The 20,693-nt window shown below is 36.8% G+C and overlaps 1 protein-coding gene across 1 annotated transcript in view; it reads right to left on the minus strand.

The window, feature by feature from the left end:
* LOC136037732 (lipoamide acyltransferase component of branched-chain alpha-keto acid dehydrogenase complex, mitochondrial-like) overlaps positions 1–20,693 on the minus strand; it is a 60,153-nt gene that overhangs the window by 23,783 nt on the left and 15,677 nt on the right. Inside the window, exons 2-5 of the mRNA XM_065720507.1 lie at positions 19,890–20,086; positions 7,387–7,571; positions 4,551–4,693; positions 1,802–2,065 (exon numbers count right to left, since the gene is read on the minus strand). Coding sequence (XP_065576579.1) covers positions 1,802–2,065; positions 4,551–4,693; positions 7,387–7,571; positions 19,890–20,086 — 789 coding nt within the window. The remainder of the gene's footprint in view (positions 1–1,801; positions 2,066–4,550; positions 4,694–7,386; positions 7,572–19,889; positions 20,087–20,693) is intronic.

Below are 20,693 nucleotides of genomic sequence, written 5' to 3' on the forward strand. Positions count from 1 at the left end.
AAGATTGGAGGTGCCATTTTCTCAGACCCTCTAGCGTTAAAATGTCATTTACGCTTTGCTGACAGTTATCGCTAGATAGTTATCGTCATAGTATATTTGTAAATTCATAGTACGTTCGCAGATGCAGTGTAATCGTGAGGTAATGGTCCAACGCAAAATTCCCAAGCGGCGTTCACATGGATGTCTAGTTAGACTTGCATGTTTGGAAATGCATCTGAAAAGACATCAATATCCAGGCAGTTCCCGTTCACATCTAAAATTCGGTGCTTGGCTGTAATTAGTTGGAGCTAAGCATCCAGTTCTACAGTCTAGAATTTGTCTAAGAATCGACCAATCAGGAAGGGAGTTCTGTAGTACATCTATTATCTGCCCTTTCAAGTTCTACCAATCAGGAAGGGAGTTTCGCAGCATAATTATCGCCAACGCTTACAAATTCTTCCAATCAGGAAAGGACATTTGCAGCATATTTATCGTCAATACTTATTCTGCCATTTAGGAAGGGATTTTTGCAGCTTATATATCATCTGCCCTTAAGAGTAGCGTTCAAATGTGTGTTTGGCTGAGCTTCCGAGGCTAAGCAAATGCATGGCAAGAGATATACGTTTGGGCATAGAAGTCTTGCAGAACTTGCATGGCGACGCTGATTTACTAATACGTTAAAGTATGAAAGACACCAAAATGAAAATATTTGTTGCCTCTGGAACCATCTTAAGTCTATTTATACCAGAAAATCAAAATTTTCTAGCATTTTTCTTTGGGTTGCTTCAAAAGTGTGAAGTTTATAAGGCAGTATGACATCTTTGTCAGTGTTGCCACGTTGAATCATTAAGATCAATAAGCAAAACTAATTAGTTGAATTTAACACGCTGTTCGTCCATAAAAACTTTAACATTAAGAATCCGTTGATTCCCATAGACAACTACACTTTCAAAGGAAATCTGCGCTTTCTGAAGCTGTTTGGCGCAATGTGTTTTTAACTGATTTGTTTACTAATTTCTCACTCACTTTTCTTTTTGTTAAACTTGCACCAGCTATGACCAGAAGTTCCATCACTACATGTGGAAGCCTTTAATAGTAAAAATTAAATTACTAATTTTTCCTATTTTTAAAATACATTCGTTTGTGTAAGTTTCCACTTAAACAGATCAAACAGTAAAATTATACTTTCACTGTCATCGGTAGTTAAAAAAAAATAATAACAACAATCGCCTATTTCTTTATTAGTTTGATCAGTCTTGCTTTATGTAGGTGGACGAACTAGACAAGAACAACAATGCTGTGACAACGCTAGGAATGAATTGAACAGCTTCTAATAATTAAAAAAGGGGCTTAAAATCAAATACTATTTTAGATCATAGTGTATATCTTGTCCCTCTCTAGGTTACAATCAGTGACATAGCTAGGGGGAGAGAAGGGGGGACCCTGTCCCCGAGCACAGCCTCTGAGGGGACGCCAACATTAGGTTTTTCGTCAATACTATCATCTTCTGACGTCTTTTTTGGGAGGGGAGTCAACATTATCCCCTGGCACAAATAAACCTCAGCCACATCCCTAGTCACCATAAACTGGAGCTGTAGTCGTGTGACTATAGTTAGGCTCGGGCATAACCTAAAAACAACAGACTATAAAAATAATAGAGCGAATCGCGAAATTTCACACAAATTGGCAGGTGTGAATGATTTAAGAGCATCCTATAAGTAATCATATTTCGACAATGTTATTCCTTCTTCTTCTTTGCGATATTTCGGCTATTTAAAATTATTTTCTTTATAGTCAAAAGTCTAATACAAACACATCTTACCAATGAAGCAGTCATTGTCTTAACCATTGCTTTTCTGAATCCTTTAATAGGCTCAATGGTATCCTTTTCAATGACAGGAGGGATGCGAACAGGCGTGGGTATAGATTTGATGGGCTCAGGAACAGGTTTTTCAATAATAGGAGTCTGGTCTAGGGGTTTGGGCACTTCCTCCTTGGCTTTTTTCAAACTCTCAACATGTTTCACAATATCTTCTTTTAATATTCTACCATCTCGGCCTGTGCCTGTGACTTCAGCAAGATTAATCTAAATTCAAAAAAGTATATTTAAAATTAATTACAATTCACTAAAGAATCTAGTAGACTGAAATAAAAAATACAAAATTTACTATTGGAACAGCAGCAAATAAAATCAGATAGAACCAAAGAAGGGGGTAAAATTCCTGTTTCTGGAAAAAAATAATCTAAGGTTTTCAATTTTGTAGAATATTTGCTTTGACAGAAAGTTTTACCTAAAAGTAAGTAGAAAAAAATTTAGTTATTTAACAACAGCTAGGTTTTTTTTCTAGTCGAATATATTTCATTCTATTTTATTTTATTCAATTGATTTATTCTATTATTTTATTTATTCCATTTTATTTTGTTCTATTTTATCTATTTAATTCAAAAATTTCACATTAGCAATAACACTAGTATTTATAGACGGGGATAACCTTAAACATTGGGTTAATTTGAAACGAAACACAACAAAATTCTGAAAACACTTGATAAAGACTCCCTTACAATTGCAAGACCTCCTTCATAAAGGATTTTTAAGTCCTTTATAATCTTATATATGATATCCATTCTTAATATATCCTTCAGTTCGTTATTTCATATTTCATATTCGTTATTTTGCAGATCCCTATCTGAATCACTATTCTCCAGTTTGGTACTATGAGATGACCACGGAGCCATCTACCAGTCCAAGAAAAAAATTCAATAAACAGCCCTTTCAATAGTTATTAGTTTCTCAAAAGTCTTCAATCTTGACTGCCTCCAATAGTATAGGCTTGAGACCTTCTCTGTTCATTGTTAACATTTTAATTCGCAATTTGGCAAGAATATGCTAGCCAACCATCAGCATTGAAGCATTAAAATGACGCCTATGACATGTTAGGTGACAATACCATATTCTAAAATTATTTGACAGGATATGTATGGCACTTGGTGATGGAGTTCTAGAAGAGTAATTTGGAAGAATAACGACAGGCCCTCAAGAAGATTTGAAGAAAGTGACACAAAGTGCATATACTCAGGTATTTCTTCTTTTTCTTTTGTAAATGGCTTATTTTATATTTATTGCAGTTTGCTAGAGCTAAGATTCTCTGTCCCAATTTTTTAAAATGACATTTACATTGATTTTCAGGGGAAACAACATTTTGAAAAAATCTTAGCTCAGAAAGCTCTTAAGTAGAAAGTTGAATGGACCTTTCATGTTTCCATAATTTTCTCTGTTTTCAATCATGTTGTACACCTGTATTGATGTTTATAACTTGAACCTCCCCCTAGAAATAAATAACTGTGTATGCTTTTGTTGGGGTACTTTTCTAATATATTACTAACGAAGTATTTTCGATCTGTGTTTATAATTCAACTTGACCATCTTCCCAGAAAAAAATGACTGTGTATGTTCCTGTTGGGACACTTTTCTAAAATATTACCTATTAAGTCTTTTCGGCTATACTTCCACCCTGACAAGCAAGTGAAAAGGCCTGAACGATAAGTGGCAATACCTCTATCATAGCTCGCCTCTTTGAAGACTAATTACTTTAAATTGCATTGTTCAGCAAAATAAAGAAAAAAACTCCTGTAGAATCACTGTTCAGTGATGATAGGGAGCCATCGACTGAATTGCATCCCGCTTTGTCTTCCATGGTTTTATGGACCAACTCTTGTCAACAACAATTTTAAAGGCGTCAACGGAGGGAGCAATGACAGCAGTATCAGGAAGATTGTTACAATGGGCAGTCACTCTACTGGAGAAGAAGTGGTTGTGGACTCCGGTCTCTGCCGTCTTCCGGGACAACTTCTTACTATGCCCTCTTGTCCTGAAGGATTCATCCAACTGAAATGACCTTTAACAGGAGGGATCATAATTCAAAGCTTATGGGTCATTATAAAACCACCTCTTTGACGCCTGTACGCAAGTCTTGGGAGATTTAGCTTATTCAATCGAGATAGATAGTCAAGATTCTGGAAGATCCATCAACCGCATATGTTTCCCGTCTTTTGACATATTCTATTTTTTGCTGATCATCCCTTGTTTAGGGGTTTTGTAAACACCCCTAAACAATAGACAAACACCCCTAAAACACCCCTAAGCCCCTACATCCAAATTCTAGCAATGGTCGCACAAGACCCTTGTACAATCTGGTCATAACTTTGGATGATCTACTGTGTACAGTACGCTTGATTGTGCCAAGGGTCTGGCAAATGCTGTTTGTGAATGTTCGTTAGTTCTTTATCAACAATTCCTAAATCTCTCCCATTTGCCGATGAGTAAATCAATTGTCTTGAACCATACCCTCCCATCACACGGTACTGCCACCTTATGTTCATTCTCCAAATGTACATTGACTTGTACTTCTGAATGTCAAATAAATAAAAAAAACTATAAAAAAAAGCATCAAAAATTGTTTATATGCCATTTTGTTACGTTTTTGCGAGTCGGGCAAACATTTTGGAGAGGGGTGGGGGTTCAAACCCTGTGAATACGACCTCGATTAAAAGTTATATGTGGCTTCACTTACGTTGTGTTCCATAGCTATTTTTCGTACAGCGGGGGTTGTTAGAATCTGTTCTTTGGCAGCCGGCAGTTTTACAGCATCATCTCCTGTTTCTTCTCCGAGAGTTATAGCATCTTTATCAAGAATCTCAGTTTGCTGGGCCTCTCCTAAAAAATATAAACAATTTCATAAAATTATAAATTACAATTAAATTATTCAAAAATATATATTTCTCAATAATTAAATTAATTTGCAACTGTTTTATAACTTTATTTTTTCAATAGTTTGATAAATTTTGTAAATAATCTATTTTTATTATTTTGACAAAAAGCAACTTTACAATCTGTTTCTTCTCCTGGAGTAATAGGTTCCTTAAGAAGAATCTCAATTTTCTGGACATATCCTAAAAATTAAAAATCTATCAATAGATTATAAATAACAATTAAAATTAATCAAAAAAATTACGCGTTTCTATAATTAAATTATTTTATGACGATTTTTGCCATTTCTAGTTTTTTTTCATATTTAAATTAATTTTTAGAGTTATATACAATAAAACTTTGAAAATTTTGAAACTTAATTACAAACATTAAAATTATAAACGCTATCCAATCGTTTCCTCTTTCTTCTCCAAGAGTCAAGCGTCTTTATCAAGAATCTCAGCTTACTGGGTCTCAGCTAAAAATTATAAATATCATCACTAAATCATTAATTATAATTAATTGTCATTAATCAATCATACAAACAGAAAAGAAAAATTAAGAGGTTACAATGCTCGACCCTGCTTTTATTTGGTTTTGTCAACATCTAGCTATCATTTAACTTTGTTAAGACAAAATCATCAAGAACAGTTAAAATCATGGATAACATACGTTTAAAAATTTTCCCCAGTCAAGAAAAAATGTAACTTTTCAATTAAAAAAAAACAAAAAAAAAAACAAAAAAAAAAACAAAAAAAAAAAAACAAACTAAGTACAACGTAGCTGACAAGTCGTGTTGCATCTAAGCTGGGTGACAATTGATATTGTTTATACTTTTGCTTTTTGGTAGCAGATAGATCTGGCGCTGGGGATCCTCAGTCTTCAGTTTCTTCCAAAAATGTATTCTTAAATGGTGTCGGTTAAAAGCAAGTTTTTTCAAAAAATTTTTATCTTCACACAAAAACTCAAGAGAGTTAAATATAATCCAATAGATAATCGTAAGTTCGCTTCTGATTGCTAATCCGTTTTAAACCTATGATTGTTCGATAACTAATATCAATAAACAAGAACTGATCGTTTGAATAAATTGAATGTCTGAATACACAGCTAGTTGGGTCAACAGATAGTTGCCAAACACATTCTAAGTTCATTAAGTTCATGATAAGTCATGAAGAAAAATTATTTTCAGGGGTGGTATCTACCAACTAAAATATTGTTTCAGAAAGATATATAGGCTCTTTACACATAAACTAATTATTTTATTTAGGCTCTTTTTAGACAGTTTAATTAACATAAACCAGCCCCAAAACTTAAGAACCAAATATGCTACTGAAAAAAGAAAAAACTGAATATGACCCAGGCTGATTCTGTGACTTTTATTTTGAAACTTTTAATTTATTAATTATTTTAGTTTTAATTACAAATTATTTTTAGTTTAAAAGAAAGGGACAAACGCAGAGAACTAATCTGGCACGTTCAAAGCAAAGTGGCGCTAAAGTGTCTTTAACAGGAACAATCCCCACTTGACAATGCTGCGTAAATAAATAAAAAAGAGTTTTAGCTGGCATAGAAGAGAGAAAGCAATAGCCGTCACTCCGGAAAATTCCACAAGAGAAAAAAAGCTAGAAAAAAACCTCATGAGTTTTTTTTTATTGCCAATAATGATCTGTTGACTGTGCAAATCTTATCCAGAAAGGTTTGCTTAAAGTGAAAGCGACAAATGCGACGAACCTCTTCCTAATTTTGCTCAAAATTCGGAAAATGAGAATAATAGCTTTTGTAGGTGACGAGAATGGCGATCATAGACAGAGTTTAGTGATAAACTAGTTTGAACCTTACAGAGCTACCAACTATAGATACGCTCCAAGCGCGATATTTCCAGTAAGAGGGAGGAGGGAGAGATTGAGTATATGGAAAATGTACTTATTCGGCCTTATCTTTTGCAAGAGGTCGTTAGGATCACTCTTGGAGCCGCAGGTAGTTCCTTCCTGTGTATGAGCTACCAGTCATAACGAGTTACAAAGAGGCAATTCTATTGCTTTGGCAAGTTAGAAAATCTGAGCAACTTTTGAGCTCAGTGAATATTTATTAACACTATTAACTTTTACTCTCAGAAAAAAGGTCCATCTTGGATACCAAACTTTGTATTGTTTGGAAATGGAACCCATGTTGGTAGTGCAAATCATAATTGTCCAGCCCTGTGTTTCGCTTAGAATTCCCTCTTAACGGTAGCAGAATATCTGCTAGATTTTAATAAAAATATCAATTAATTTATTAATATATATATATATATATATATATATATATATATATATATATATATTTAAATATATATATATATATATATATATATTTATATATATATATATATATATATATATATATATATATATATATATATATATATATATATATATATATATATATATATATATATATATATATATATATATATATATATACATATATATATATATATATATATAAATATATATATATATATATATATATATATATATATATATATATATATATATATATATATATATATATATGTCCTATATTAAACGTTTCATAGGTAAAGTGGTATATCGACCAAGGATAAACCTGCATCTACTCCCCATAGTAGCCCCAAATATATTGAGAAAAGTTAGATATACCTTCATCAACCTCTGCAGATTCTATATCAACTAATGGCAGCCCAACTTTAGCTGTATCATCAACATTATAGTGTATTTTCTTGATAACACCATCATAGCGACTTGTAATAGTAACTGAGGCTTTGTCACTCTGGACTTCACATATGGAGTCAAACTGGTTGACCTTATCACCTTCTTTGACAAACCTGTCAATAAACAATAAACAACTTATAGTATAAAAATATAAAAATATAAGAAATATTAATATAAAAAATATAAATATAAATAAAAATACAAGAAATATTAATATAAAAAATATAAATATAAATAAATACATAAAAATATAAAAAATTAAAAGTATAAACAATATAAAACTTCAGAGCCTAAAAGAAGCGAGATGAAAAACCAATTATACTACATAATGATAAGGCATGCATTAGAAAATATATCTATAAGTTAAGGACTAATTCAAAAGTGGAAAAAAGAAACATAGAAAGTGAATAAACATCATACTAAAAGTTAAAATACAGCCTGTAAGCAAAACTTGCTGCTGTTTGAACAAGAAGAAGACGATCTTTATGGCTAAAAATTGGCCGTAGAAATAAATGGCTTAATGTTGGTTGTATATTAGCTACTAACTGTGCTATTACTTTCAGCAATAACTACTCAAAGGCATTATTAGACACCTTACACTTGCGAACCACAATTTTAAAGCATAAAGATCAGGATTAAAGAAACCTTTAGGATTGAAAGATTAATCCTTAAGATAATTTTTAAAATCTAGCTGTGTCTACCCCTTGAAAAGGGAGTCAGGGGTTCAAGCAATCTAATAAGGTTATTTTGATATTTGTGAATTAACCTTTTATCATCTATTCAATCAGTTTAAATTCATTTCTCACGTCATTCTCGACCAAATGGCTTTACATTCATTTAGATTAGACCCCGGCGTCACGCTGGCGCATGCATCGAACACTACCGATGAGAGGCCTGGTCGATCGCACCCAAAGTATCGTAATGCAGCCGGCACGCCGCCATCGGCTAAGGTGGCAGTGTCCCGCGGACTTTGAATTAATTTGAGCGAATTCTTTATTGCGTCAACAGCAATGCTGGAGCTTTTCTTTTCTCGTGTGGTTAAGGATTTCGATTTTCCTGCTTAGAGATCAAGTGAGGTTTTCAAAATTAAACAACAATTGCGCACACAAATAGTTTGCAAGAATTCATTATGCTTCCAGAGTGAGTTTTTATTCAGTACTAGTTCTTGTAGCGCATCCATTGAATAGACAATTGTCTTTTGAGCAGACACCAGATTATATTCCAAGTAGGAACTTGAGATTTAAGGACCTCTATTTCAAGACACCTTGTTACAGCAAAGAATCGATATTTCTGAAGTCCTTGCCATGGGCAGGTGTTTATTTATTAATATATCAAACGGTAAGTATTTAGCTTTATTTAAATCTGAGTATATTTCTTTTCACAGATATTTTAAGCAATATTAGCAGAATAGAGGTGTGATATTCATACTAGTGCCAGTGATTTAAGCAAGAACACTCTGTACAACGTCCTAGTACTCTCCCAAGATATCTTAAGTGTTAACGTGACCTGTGCCAAAATTTTATTTGTGTTTTTCAAAGTGACGTGGCTTCATGAGCCCAAATTTCAAAAAAGGATCGCACGTATACGAGCGGTTGATTCACTCAAATGTCAACTAAACAACAACAACAACGGTAAGTAATAATGCGTGTCGCTATAAATACTGATGTTTTGATTCCGTGATACAGCAGCGTTACTTTAAACGGGAAGTTCTGAAAATTCTTAAATTCCTAACTGTTCAAGCCTGAATTTAACATCGAGGACAATTAATGTGTTTCCTTATTTTTTATAAAACCACTGGAAGTGTAAACTAGGAGCAGACTAGGAGGTGTCTAGTTACAGAAGGGGGACCTATTTCAGACATTGACAGAAATGAATGGAAAGGAAACTAAAAAATGCAGGTTTCCCTAATCACCACCTCAATACCACTGGAGGTATATTAACTAGGAGCAGACTAGGAGGTGTCTAGTTACAGGAGAAGGACCTATTTCAGACATCAACAGAAATGAATAAAAAGGAAACTAGAAATGCGGGTTTCCCTAATCACCACCTCAATACCACTGGAGGTATATTAACTAGGAGCAGACTATGAGGTGTCTAGTTACAGGAGGGGGACCTATTTCAGACATCAACAGGAATGAATAAAAAAGAAACTAGAAATGCAAGTTTCCCTAATCACCACCTAATACCACTGGAGGTATACTAACTAGGAGCAGACTAGGAGGTGTCTAGTTACAGGAGAAGGACCTATTTCAGACATCAACAGGAATGAATAAAAAGGAAACTAGAAATGCAGGTTTCCCTAATCACCACCTCAATACCACTTGAGGTATATTAACTAGGAGCAGACTAGGAGGTGTCTAGTTACAGAAGGGGGACCTATTTCAGACATTGACAGAAATAAATGGAAATGAAACTACAAATGCAGGTTTCCCTAGTCCCCATCCCAATAGTTATATCTATCATACCCCCTGTAAAATTATTTTTTCCCTACCTACTCTGTCTAAATTTTCTTAATAAGTATTTTATTAGTTTGAATGTTTCACCCATATACAATAGTAACTATTTTAAATGCACAGACAATTAATAGTAGCGGCCTAATTGTAATTGCAAATTTTCAACTTGAGTCTAATATTGGAAAATAGACTACTCGTCAATCTTGGGCAGAGGATCTTAAAATTGAAGCATCTCAATAATGGATAAATTAAATCACTGACATGTGTTGTGAAAAAGAGTAATCATATTTATACAGACTTGACTACAAGATTGTAATCAGCCAATCCCAACTACGTACATTTTAGTCAATGCATTTGTCCAAGATCTAGATCACACGTTGTCCAAGTACTGGGGGTTTTACCCCAAATTCTCTTTCATGTAGTAGATACAATCTGGCTATTCTAGACACTTTCACACATTACCTCTCTCACCACCCACAGCCGTTACACTGACCTCTGCAGTAGGTTCTACCTTCTCCCTAATGGCCCTCATAGATGACTTCTACAAAGTTGCCAACTGCAACCCAAATCAAAACTTAGTTCACATTCCTTTTCTCTATTTTACCCAAGAGAACTGTCTTAGTTGTCATCAAAAGTCACTGTCTGAACCTTTTCAGTTTGATTTTCACCCTATGTGCAGTCTTCTTCTTCATCTTCTCACCAAATCTCTTACAGCCTGCTTCAATGTTTTGTTTTCTTTTGTTGCTTCATTTTTTTCTTTTTCGCCTCTTCTTTGCTTTCCTTGCAGCAAAGGCAGCTTCAATCTTGGCCTTCACTGATGTATCAATGAGCACTTTTGTTCTGCCCTCCTTTCTTCCTTTAAGCATTTTGTTTTCTTGGTGGTGCTGGAACATGGTTGTACTTGTTCAGGCGTGACTATTCTATTTTACAATGGCGGCATAACCACACGGCTTACTGAAAGCATTGGGTGAGAGGATGGCAGTGCAGGTAGGGATGGGGCTGGAGTTAGAACCTCTGACGAGCTTGGCAATTTTCCACCAGCATCATGGGCTAAAAAAATATTTGGCTTGTCTGTATTTAAGAAGACGAAACTTCATTTTTGAAACAATCTAGATTGACAGGGGATATATCTTCCAAATCCCTTCTGGATGTTTGATGTTTTGAAAGCTAAGGGGAAAGATTTTCCTGCCGACCCAGATGTAACGTAAATGGTGATAGTTCTTCCCAACAGTAACGGTTGCTCGACAAAAAAATCCACTAATTTTGATAATTAATTCTGTTAGGAATACATAGCTGCTAAATATTTCCAATATTATGCAAGCATTCTTAAATACCACGGCCATTTCCTTTCAACCAGATTTCTACTTCTCTTGATAAATAACAAAGAAGACCAGCGTCCAGCCAGCGACTCGCTAAGTTTCTAACTCGTGAATAGGCCCAAATCTGTTTTAAATTAAAGCTGGGATTTGAGAAAGATTGATCAAAACATAAAATGCTTGTGGTCAACAATGATCGCGCCGGTGGCGCGTCATCGACATCTCACCGGAGGTGGCGCGCCACCGCAGCTATTTTTGCACCCACCACCGCGCTTTCCCTTACCGGGGTGGCGCAGGGATCTAATCTAGATGTATATACATACCAGATGAGAATTAACAGTTGATGCTTATGTCACAAGGATCCACTTAATCCCCCCCTTTTTTCACCATGAAAGGCTAAATCTACACAAAGAAAGGTAAAGAGGTCAATCTCGAATATGGCTGCAGTGAAAGAACCCATATTTTCAAGACCCCTCACAGCTTACCCCTTTTCTACCAGTACATCCTCAGTGGTGTTACTCTCTTCTTGACTCACTAAAGAAGATTCAGTCACTGGGGTAAGATTAATAGGTCAAGAAAACCAAAGAATGGGGCATGGCTAGCACTGCAGTATCAGACTCTCATAAAAGGTCACATTAGCCTAGGTTTAACTTCATAGCCGGTATTTTGTCTCTTCACCCTCTGACGTATTAGGTTCTAGAATCAAAGACTTGCAAAGAGCTGCAGTTCCAGATTAAGGGAGCGTCCCTACACTGTCATCTATACCCCTGCCATCATCCAAAACGCCCCATATTCTCAAGGGCGCTACATGAACATATTTTCTGTTACTAAATATAATCTATAGAGAAGGGCACAATCAATGTTGCACTCTTTCAGAGCTCTGTTCAAAAAACAGACCTGCATTTGGAGGGGGGAATTATGCATACAATCCCCACTCTTCCTTCTCTCTCCTAATCTCGAAATGTGTCCTGTAATTTCTTTTAATTTCCTTAAAATTTGCCGGTTTTCTCCATTTTTCATGAATGCACCAAATCTAGGGAGAATATGGTACCAAACGGGAAGGTAGAACTTTCATAGGCTTAGATTATACAGATGATTAGTGGTCTTAAATCTCTCGTTCTGATTCCAAGAATATTTTTTTTTGCATTGATAATAATCAACCTTTCCAACCATGACACCTAATTAAGTTTTGTATTAGTCATGTTGCTAATGCAACAGCTAACTATTAGCAATTGGGTGATTATGAATTTAAGGCTAAGAACTAGTAATGAAAAACATTCTTGAAAGTTAATTACATGTTAGGAAGCTCAAACTCTTTGCTATTAGTGGTATGTGGCTCCAAAGACCCGAAAAAGGACAGTGAACCTTCTTAAGGACTCGGTTTTTGGCTCTTTTTTAATTTTTCATAAAATCCAACTAAAAATGATCATTTTCGCTTCAGTAGAATGGAAAAAATAAAATAAGGAGGAAAGAAATTTCCAAAGTTATATTAACAAAGGCATAGAAATATATTAACAAAGGCAACAAAGGCATAGCCTTTGTTGTCATGCAGAATGTTAAATTCCTCTAATAATTGCTTACTTCCTTCTAGAGCTGATTAATCAATATAGCAAGATTTAACAGTTGCATAATTAATAGTTAATCACAAACATATAAAGGACATAACGAGGTTCAGGGTCCTCTCAACATTGATATTTCTTGAATTTTTCTGGAAATATTTTTCATTTTGAGTATAATTTAATTATTTCAAAGTTGTGCCCCCCTTTCTTTAAGTTTTTTCCTCTTTGTGATAAAGTCCCGTGTATGTGCCTGTTTATGGCAAGAAAGATATAAAAGGCAACATGGATAAAGATATTAGCCGAACTTCTATGAATCATGCTTGCAGCAATAGCTACAACCTAGTAAAGAACAAACCACAGTGCATAGCAACCAAAAAAAAAAAAAAAAAAAAAAAAAAAAAATGCTTCAAAAAAACTGGCTAGCCAGAAAAAAATTGTGATTTGTACCAGACTCAGAAATGATAATTATTATGTTGATTATTCTTAATAGTAAAATATAATTTTGAAAATAAATTAAGGGAATTTCGAAAAACAGCCTGAAACCCCTGAAAGATCCTGTCCGGCTGAAACAAAAGTACACCACTTAAATCGATGTTGCCAAAAATTCCTTACAGGAAACATACTGCCCCTTGGCTAGAGCAACAATCAGGAAAATAGAGCATTTTTAAATAAGCAAACAAAAAAAGATTATCTTAGAAAAAATTGTTCCAGAATTCAGCATAAAAAATATAAAATAGATCATCAAGTTCAAAATAACTTGTTTCTGAAAAACAGATGTCAAATACGTAACTTTACTTGCTTGATTAATGCTAATAAAAAAAATAACAACAGCAAATAAACAGACAAAGTCCAAGTATTATCAACTGACGGCAGTTCCTTCCTTATAATTCAATTGACCTGTTTCATAATTAGTTATCTCATTAAGCTAGAGAGTTCAAGTACTAGTTTTATTTGAATAATATTATTTTTAATATTGTAGAATAATATTTTATTCGAATATAGATTTTATAAGAAACTTAATGACACAGTGAAACCATTTGAAGAACTGGAAAAATTTAGCTGATTCTGATTCTCTAGTTTCCATAACTCGCATTTCCATTTCTGACATCACTAGTAAAAACATTACCTAAATGTATGAATTGTTGGAGGTTTAGGGAGTTCAGAGTGTAAGAATAGGTTCAGAAATGGACGTCGAGACAGTTCAGAAAAAAAAAGATAAATGAGGATAAAGAGGTAGCGTTGGTTATCAAGGAAACTGACCAAGTGGATAGAGGATAGAAGTAAAGTGGTTGCAACAAAGATGTATAAAAGTAGAATAGTCAATCCACAGGGAGTCAATCTAAAGATGAAAAAGGTTGCAAGAATGAAAAAGATTGGCCTTAAAAAAGTAGCAATGATGTACAAAGTTTGCTCTAGTCACACTGTTTAGGGCTATAACGAAAGAAAGGTTAGGATGATTAGCCCATGCAAAAGAAACTATTTTATGAAAGAAAGCATCATGGTCTGTAAAAATACGCATTTAGACAATCCATATGGGATCAAAGGTAAAGCAGAAAGTCCTTAAATGAGGCAGGAAGAGGTCATTCAAAAACACTGCCATCAATTAAAAAAATATCAGAGGGTAGGGGGGAGTTTTCATTCAAAATCTAGGGATAGGAACATAATATTCATTGGGGAAAAAGCCCCCCCCCCCCAGTTGAAACCAGTATTTGAGAATATATAAAAATAATAAGGATTTTATTGGAGTGAATAAAAAGTGAAGCTCTGAACAGGGTAGAATGGAAGAATTTGTAAAGCTGTGGTAGCCTCAGGTGGCAAGGCATTGTAATGAGTTCTTAATAGTAGCAATGGAATCTCTTGTGGCTGAAGAGAATAAAAGATACCACTGGGATATGTTTTAGAGAAGAGTATAATTAAACATGTACTCTTTTTTTATGTAATTTCAAAAACAGAGCTTTTTTATTATAAAATATAAACTTCTACCAGACATTAACATGATTGCGGATGCATCTTTACCAGCTCCCATTGAAAAAGTGTTTTACAGAGAAGCAATTGATACCTTAAAAAATTTAGATGTGCTTAAAAAATTAAATTTTTTTAAATTTAAAAATTAATTAAAAATTTAGATACCTTAAAAAATTTAGATGTGCTATGAAGAAAATAATTTGTATTTGTTATGTATGAAGATAACTTGCACAGAAGAGAGCTTGAGTGAGCAGGAAGGGCCGTATCGGTACCAGTCAGTCTGTAGGCCTTGAACTCTGGGGAACAGGCAGCATTATGGACTAACCCGCTTGTTTATGCTTATGTTGTGCCTAACATTGCTTGCTTGTGCTTATATTTTGTATTTGTTCTAGGTGCTTGGGTTTATAAATAAACTATAAATTGTCAAATGCTACATGGTGTCAGAAGTCATAGAGATAACCCACCCGTCAATAAACTGGAATGCAGACAACCTCGACTCAGAATGGACCGCATTCGAAAACCACGCAAAGCTCATGTGCCAAGGCCCCCTTGCTGACAAGTCTGAGAAAGTAGCATGTGCCTACCTCTTAATCTGGGTTGGTGCACAAGGCAGAGAAATCTTCAGCACTTTTGAGCTTGCGGATGAAGAGAAGGACAAAATCGAGATCTACTTCAAGAAGTTTAGAGACTATGCTGCCCCCAAAAAGAATCAAGTGTTCTCCCGCTATGTTTTTCAGAAAAGAGACCAGAACGACACAGAAAGTACTGACAAATACATAACAGAGCTCAAGATTCTAGTTAAACCATGTGGATACTTAAGTGAAAGTGAGATGGTAAGAGACAAAATAGTCAGTTTCTCCAGCTTCTCACTTAAAGTCTCGCTCCAGCTTCTCACTTAAAAAGACAGAGTGTTACTTTTGTGGCGGAAATTACTCACCCCAGCATGTGTGTCCTGCAAAAGGGAAAACATGTGCCAAGTGTAAAAGACAGAACGATTTTGAAAAAGTCTGCAAAAGTAAGGCGGTGAATATCGTTGGAAATGAGGCCACAAACACTCCAGCATTCACCAGTGACCTGTACAACCAGGAAGAAACAGAGGTGTTCCTGTATGCCATCAACAAGGACTCCAGCAAGGATGAAATCTTTGCTGAGATTTCTGTTTGTGGGCAGATCCACATTGATTTCAAGATCGATACGGGTGCTCAGGTCAACATCCTACCTTCACAGTACCTGGACAAGCTGTCGCCAAAGCCAAAGCTGCTGAAAGCCACGCAACGCCTCACCAGCTACTGTGGATCGGCAATACCCTATGTAGGAGTCTGCAACATTCCTTGTCGCTACAAAAATGGGCCTACACAGCAACTCACCTTTTATGTGGTTGAGTCAAACACCACACCTATAATTGGGTTTAAAGCAAGCAAAGACATGAACCTGATCAAGCTTGTTCTGAACATTGAAGAATCACCAGTCAGCGAATATAGTGATGTTTTCAAGGGTATAGGCAAACTCGAAACAGAGTGTGAAATATACTTAAAAGACAATGCAACACCCACAGTACATCCAGCTAGGAAAATACCGCTAGCCCTAAAGCAGAAGCTCAAGACCGAGTTGGAACGCCTAGAAAGTCTCGATATCATCGAAAAGGTCAGTGAGCCAACAGACTGGGTTAATGCCATGGTCATGGTGGAGAAAAAAGATGGTGGTGTGAGACTATGCATCGATCCCGTTGACCTAAACAAGGCAATAAAACGTCCCTACTATCCGGTCCCATCTTTCGACGATGCCGTTGCTGAACTGGACGGAGCAGCAGTATTCAGCAGGCTTGATGCCCGCTCAGGCTACTGGATACTCCCACTTTCCACGCGATCCTCCTACTATACAACCTTCAGCACTATCTACGGCCGATACAGATGGAAGAGATACCCCTTCGGCCTAGTGTCTGCACAAGACGAGTTCCAGAGAAAAATGAAAGAGGCGTTTGAAGGATTGGAAGGTATCAGAATACTTGTAGATGATATTCTGGTATATGGAAAGAACCGCGAGGAGCACGACCAGAGACTATCCGCTGTTTTTAGAAGAGCCAGAGTAAAAGGAATCCGCTTCAACAGTGAAAAAAGCGAATTTTCCAAAGACAAAGTCAAGTATTTCGGACATATCATTAGCAGAGACGGGATAAAACCAGACCCGGAAAAGATTAGGGCTATACAAGACATGCCAAGCCCACAGTCTAAAGAAGAGCTACGGACACTATTAGGAATGCTCAACTTCCTATCAAAATACATACCCGACCTATCCTCGAAATATAAGCCACTGAGAGATCTTACTAAAGCCACCGATTTCAGATGGGAAACCGATCACGAAGCAAGTATGAAAGAGATCAAGAGCTGCATTTCAGAAAATCTAGCTTTCTTCGACCACAAATGCAAAGTGGTCGAACTCAAGGTTGACGCTTCAAAGCATGGACTTGGAGCTGAGCTCTCCTCAAATGGGAAGATCGTAGGATTTGCATCTAGGGCCCTTAGCACGACTGAACAGAACTATTCTCAACTAGAGAAGGAACTGTATGCGATCGTGTTTGGGTGCAAACACTTCCATCACTACATCTATGGAAGAAAAACCATCGTGACAACAGATCATCGCCCATTAAAGACCATCTTATCACGACCACTCCATACGGCACCAGCACGACTACAGCGAATGATGATTCAGATCCAGCCATACGACATCGAAGTAGACTATAGCCCAGGGTCAGATATCCTAGTCCCAGATGCACTCTCTCGACTACACCTGCCAGACGTTGATACCAAAATGCAGAATGACATCGAAGTTTTTGTGCATACAGTGATGAAATCCTTGCCAGTGAGCGACTCCAAACTAGACGAAATACGCCGCGAGACAGAAAAAGACACTCAACTCAAGGCAGTCAAAGAACTCATACTCAAAGGATGGCCCGGCACACGCCAGTCGTGCCCAACAGATGCCGTTCGATTCTGGAATATCAAAGACGAACTAGCAATCCACGATGGGTTAGTTTTGAAAGGTCAACGAATCGTCGTACCCCATCCTCTCAGAACCAACATAATTCATCAGCTACACTCAGCACACCTTGGGGTCGACAAAACCGAACAGCGCGCCCGGATGATTGTGTACTGGCCAGGGATGAACATTGACATTGAGTCCTTCGTCCAGAAATGTGAAACATGTGCTAAATTTGCAGCAAATAATCAAAAGGAACCGTTGATTAGCAACCAGCCGCCCTCACTCTCATGGCAACACATTGGCATTGACCTTTTCGACTGGAACAAGACCTGCTATCTCATCACTGCCGACTATTATAGCAGATACTTTGAAATAGACAAATTGTCAAGTCAGACATCAACCGCAATCATCGACAAACTGAAAGCCAACTTCGCACGTTTCGGAATCCCTCAGCTGATAACTTCAGACAACGGCTCACAACTTTTCTCACAAGAGTTCCGAGATTTTGCGCAAGAGTGGGAAATTAGTCTGAAAACCTCCAGCCCCATCTATCCGAGATCAAACGGTCTGGTGGAGAAATCAGTACAAACCTGCAAACGGATACTAACCAAAGCGAAAGAAAGTGGAAACGACCCACATATTGCACTTCTAGAATATAGAAACAGCTCAGTTGACGGCCATGCCTCACCTGCTCAACTCCTCATGAGCCGCCAGCTACGGTCAGTCCTACCACCAACATACAACCAGCAAAAAACCAAGAGTCACCCCCCTTCAGACCTTCCTACAACACAGATCGAAGGAACAGGAAAGACAGAAGCGCTATCACGATAAGACTGCGAAACCGCTACGTGAACCTCAACTGGAAGACCAAGTTTTTATCCAGAAGAAAACAAACGGCCCCTGGACCAAAGCGAAAATCATATCATGCCATAAGAACCCCAGATCATACGTAGTGGAGACAGAAGACGGTTCCAGGCTGCGACAAAATAGAGTCCATATCTCCCGCCGTTCCTTTCCCGTAGCCAAGGAAGAGGTCAGAATCCAGCCCATCACACAGGACGAAAGCAATGACATATCCAAGCCCATCTTAACCGAATCACCCCAGCCAATTCGTACAGACATCGAAACCTCGCCAAGAAATGTTCCGTTACCAAGAGAAGAAGGTGAACCTTCTGACCCACCCCATGTCCCACCAACCATCGTGCCTACGCCTGAAAATGCCGCTCCCGACTGCCCAGCCACAGGGACTAAATCCCCTACCACTACATCAAAGGTGATGCCGCACACCCGCAGCGGCAGAGTGGTTAGGCCACCTAAAAGGCCGGATTTGTAGGCAGACCGCCTTTCATGAAAAGAAGGGTGATGCAGCATTATGGACTAACCCGCTTGTTTATGCTTATGTTGTGCCTAACATTGCTTGCTTGTGCTTATATTTTGTATTTGTTCTAGGTGCTTGAGTTTATAAATAAACTATAAATAGTCAAATGCTACAGAAAAGGCAGCTGGAGTACTTGCATTGGTGTTTCCCTAGAGAAGTAACTGGAGAGAAAAAAACATTTTAAGAAAAAAACCTTACTTCATAATACGCAGAATAATCATAGTTCACACACCTTGCATGCAGCCTCGTTATACTTTACCCCCCTCCCCCTGATGTGCCAATATATAGCCCAAATTAGATATTTCCCATCTATCCTCCCACTGCGTCCCAGTTGTTTCAACCGGTGTACCTGTAGGCTAAATTGAATCAACTATGACAAAACAAAAATTGAAAAAACAAGTTATGGATGGCAGAACGCATTGAATATGTAGTTTGGGGTATATATTTGCACATTACAGGGGGGGGGGCAAAGTATAGCATGGCTGCATGCAAAATGCATTAACTATGATTATTCTGTATGTTATGAAGTAAGAACTGTTTTCTTAACATGTTTCCTTCTCTCTAGATAGTTTTCTAGGCAAATACCATTGCATTTCCCACAAGGCAATCAAATTAGGTAATACATCTTGTAATATATGTGAATGTTGCATTATGTATTTTGTGCAATGTATTATGAACGCAAAAATATGCAGTTGGAAGTTGAAAGGAGTCCGTTTAGGATTCCAGGTGCTTTTCCTATACAAAAGAAGAAGGAATTAAATATTGACAATACACATCTTACCATTCTTTGATAGTAACTTCTGTGATTCCTTCTCCAATATCTGACAATTTAAAAGGCACTATCTTCCCATAACAAAATGATGTAGAATGCAAAAGATTCTTTCTCAAATATCCATTATTCTCCTTTAGATAGAATAGTTTGGGCTGAATGCAGGAAGTTAAGGTTCTTTTACTTGCACAGCTTTTCACAAATAATACCTACATAATATAAATATACCATAAGTGACAAATTTAACACCAATCAAGTTAATTACATCAACTATATCACATGGGCCCAACTTTGTTAACATCTTTAGCATTCCTTGGTCAATGAAGTTCAAAGAACATTCACAATAGAGCCACAATGTAATTTACTACTACTATTACTACTAATAACTCACTTCAGCACTAAGCCGCCTGAGGCCAACACAGCTAAGCGAGCTCCTCCTCCAACCTAATCTATTCAAGGCCTCCCTCTTTACACCCTCTCAGGAAGTTCCCATTTCCTTTAAATCTTTATTTATGTCATCTTCCCACCCCAGACGAGGACGACCTGATTTCCGTGTAGCCCCAGACGGTTGGCCAAAAAGGACAATCTGCAGAACGTGGCCTAGGCATCTCAACCTTTCTTTCATTATAGCCCTAGAAAGCGGGATTGAACCCCATTTTTCGTACAACCTACTGTTTGAAATACAGTCAGTCAGCGGAGTACCCAGAAATGTAATTTGGTTAACATAATCTTCAATATTTTACTAGTAGGCCTATATAATTAAGCCACATTCACACAGCTTTGAATATAATGGGTGTAACACCAAGAGCTGGCAAA

The sequence above is a fragment of the Artemia franciscana genome, chromosome 17, assembly GCF_032884065.1.
Source record: "Artemia franciscana chromosome 17, ASM3288406v1, whole genome shotgun sequence".
In the NCBI taxonomy this organism is placed as follows: Eukaryota; Metazoa; Arthropoda; class Branchiopoda; order Anostraca; family Artemiidae; genus Artemia; species Artemia franciscana.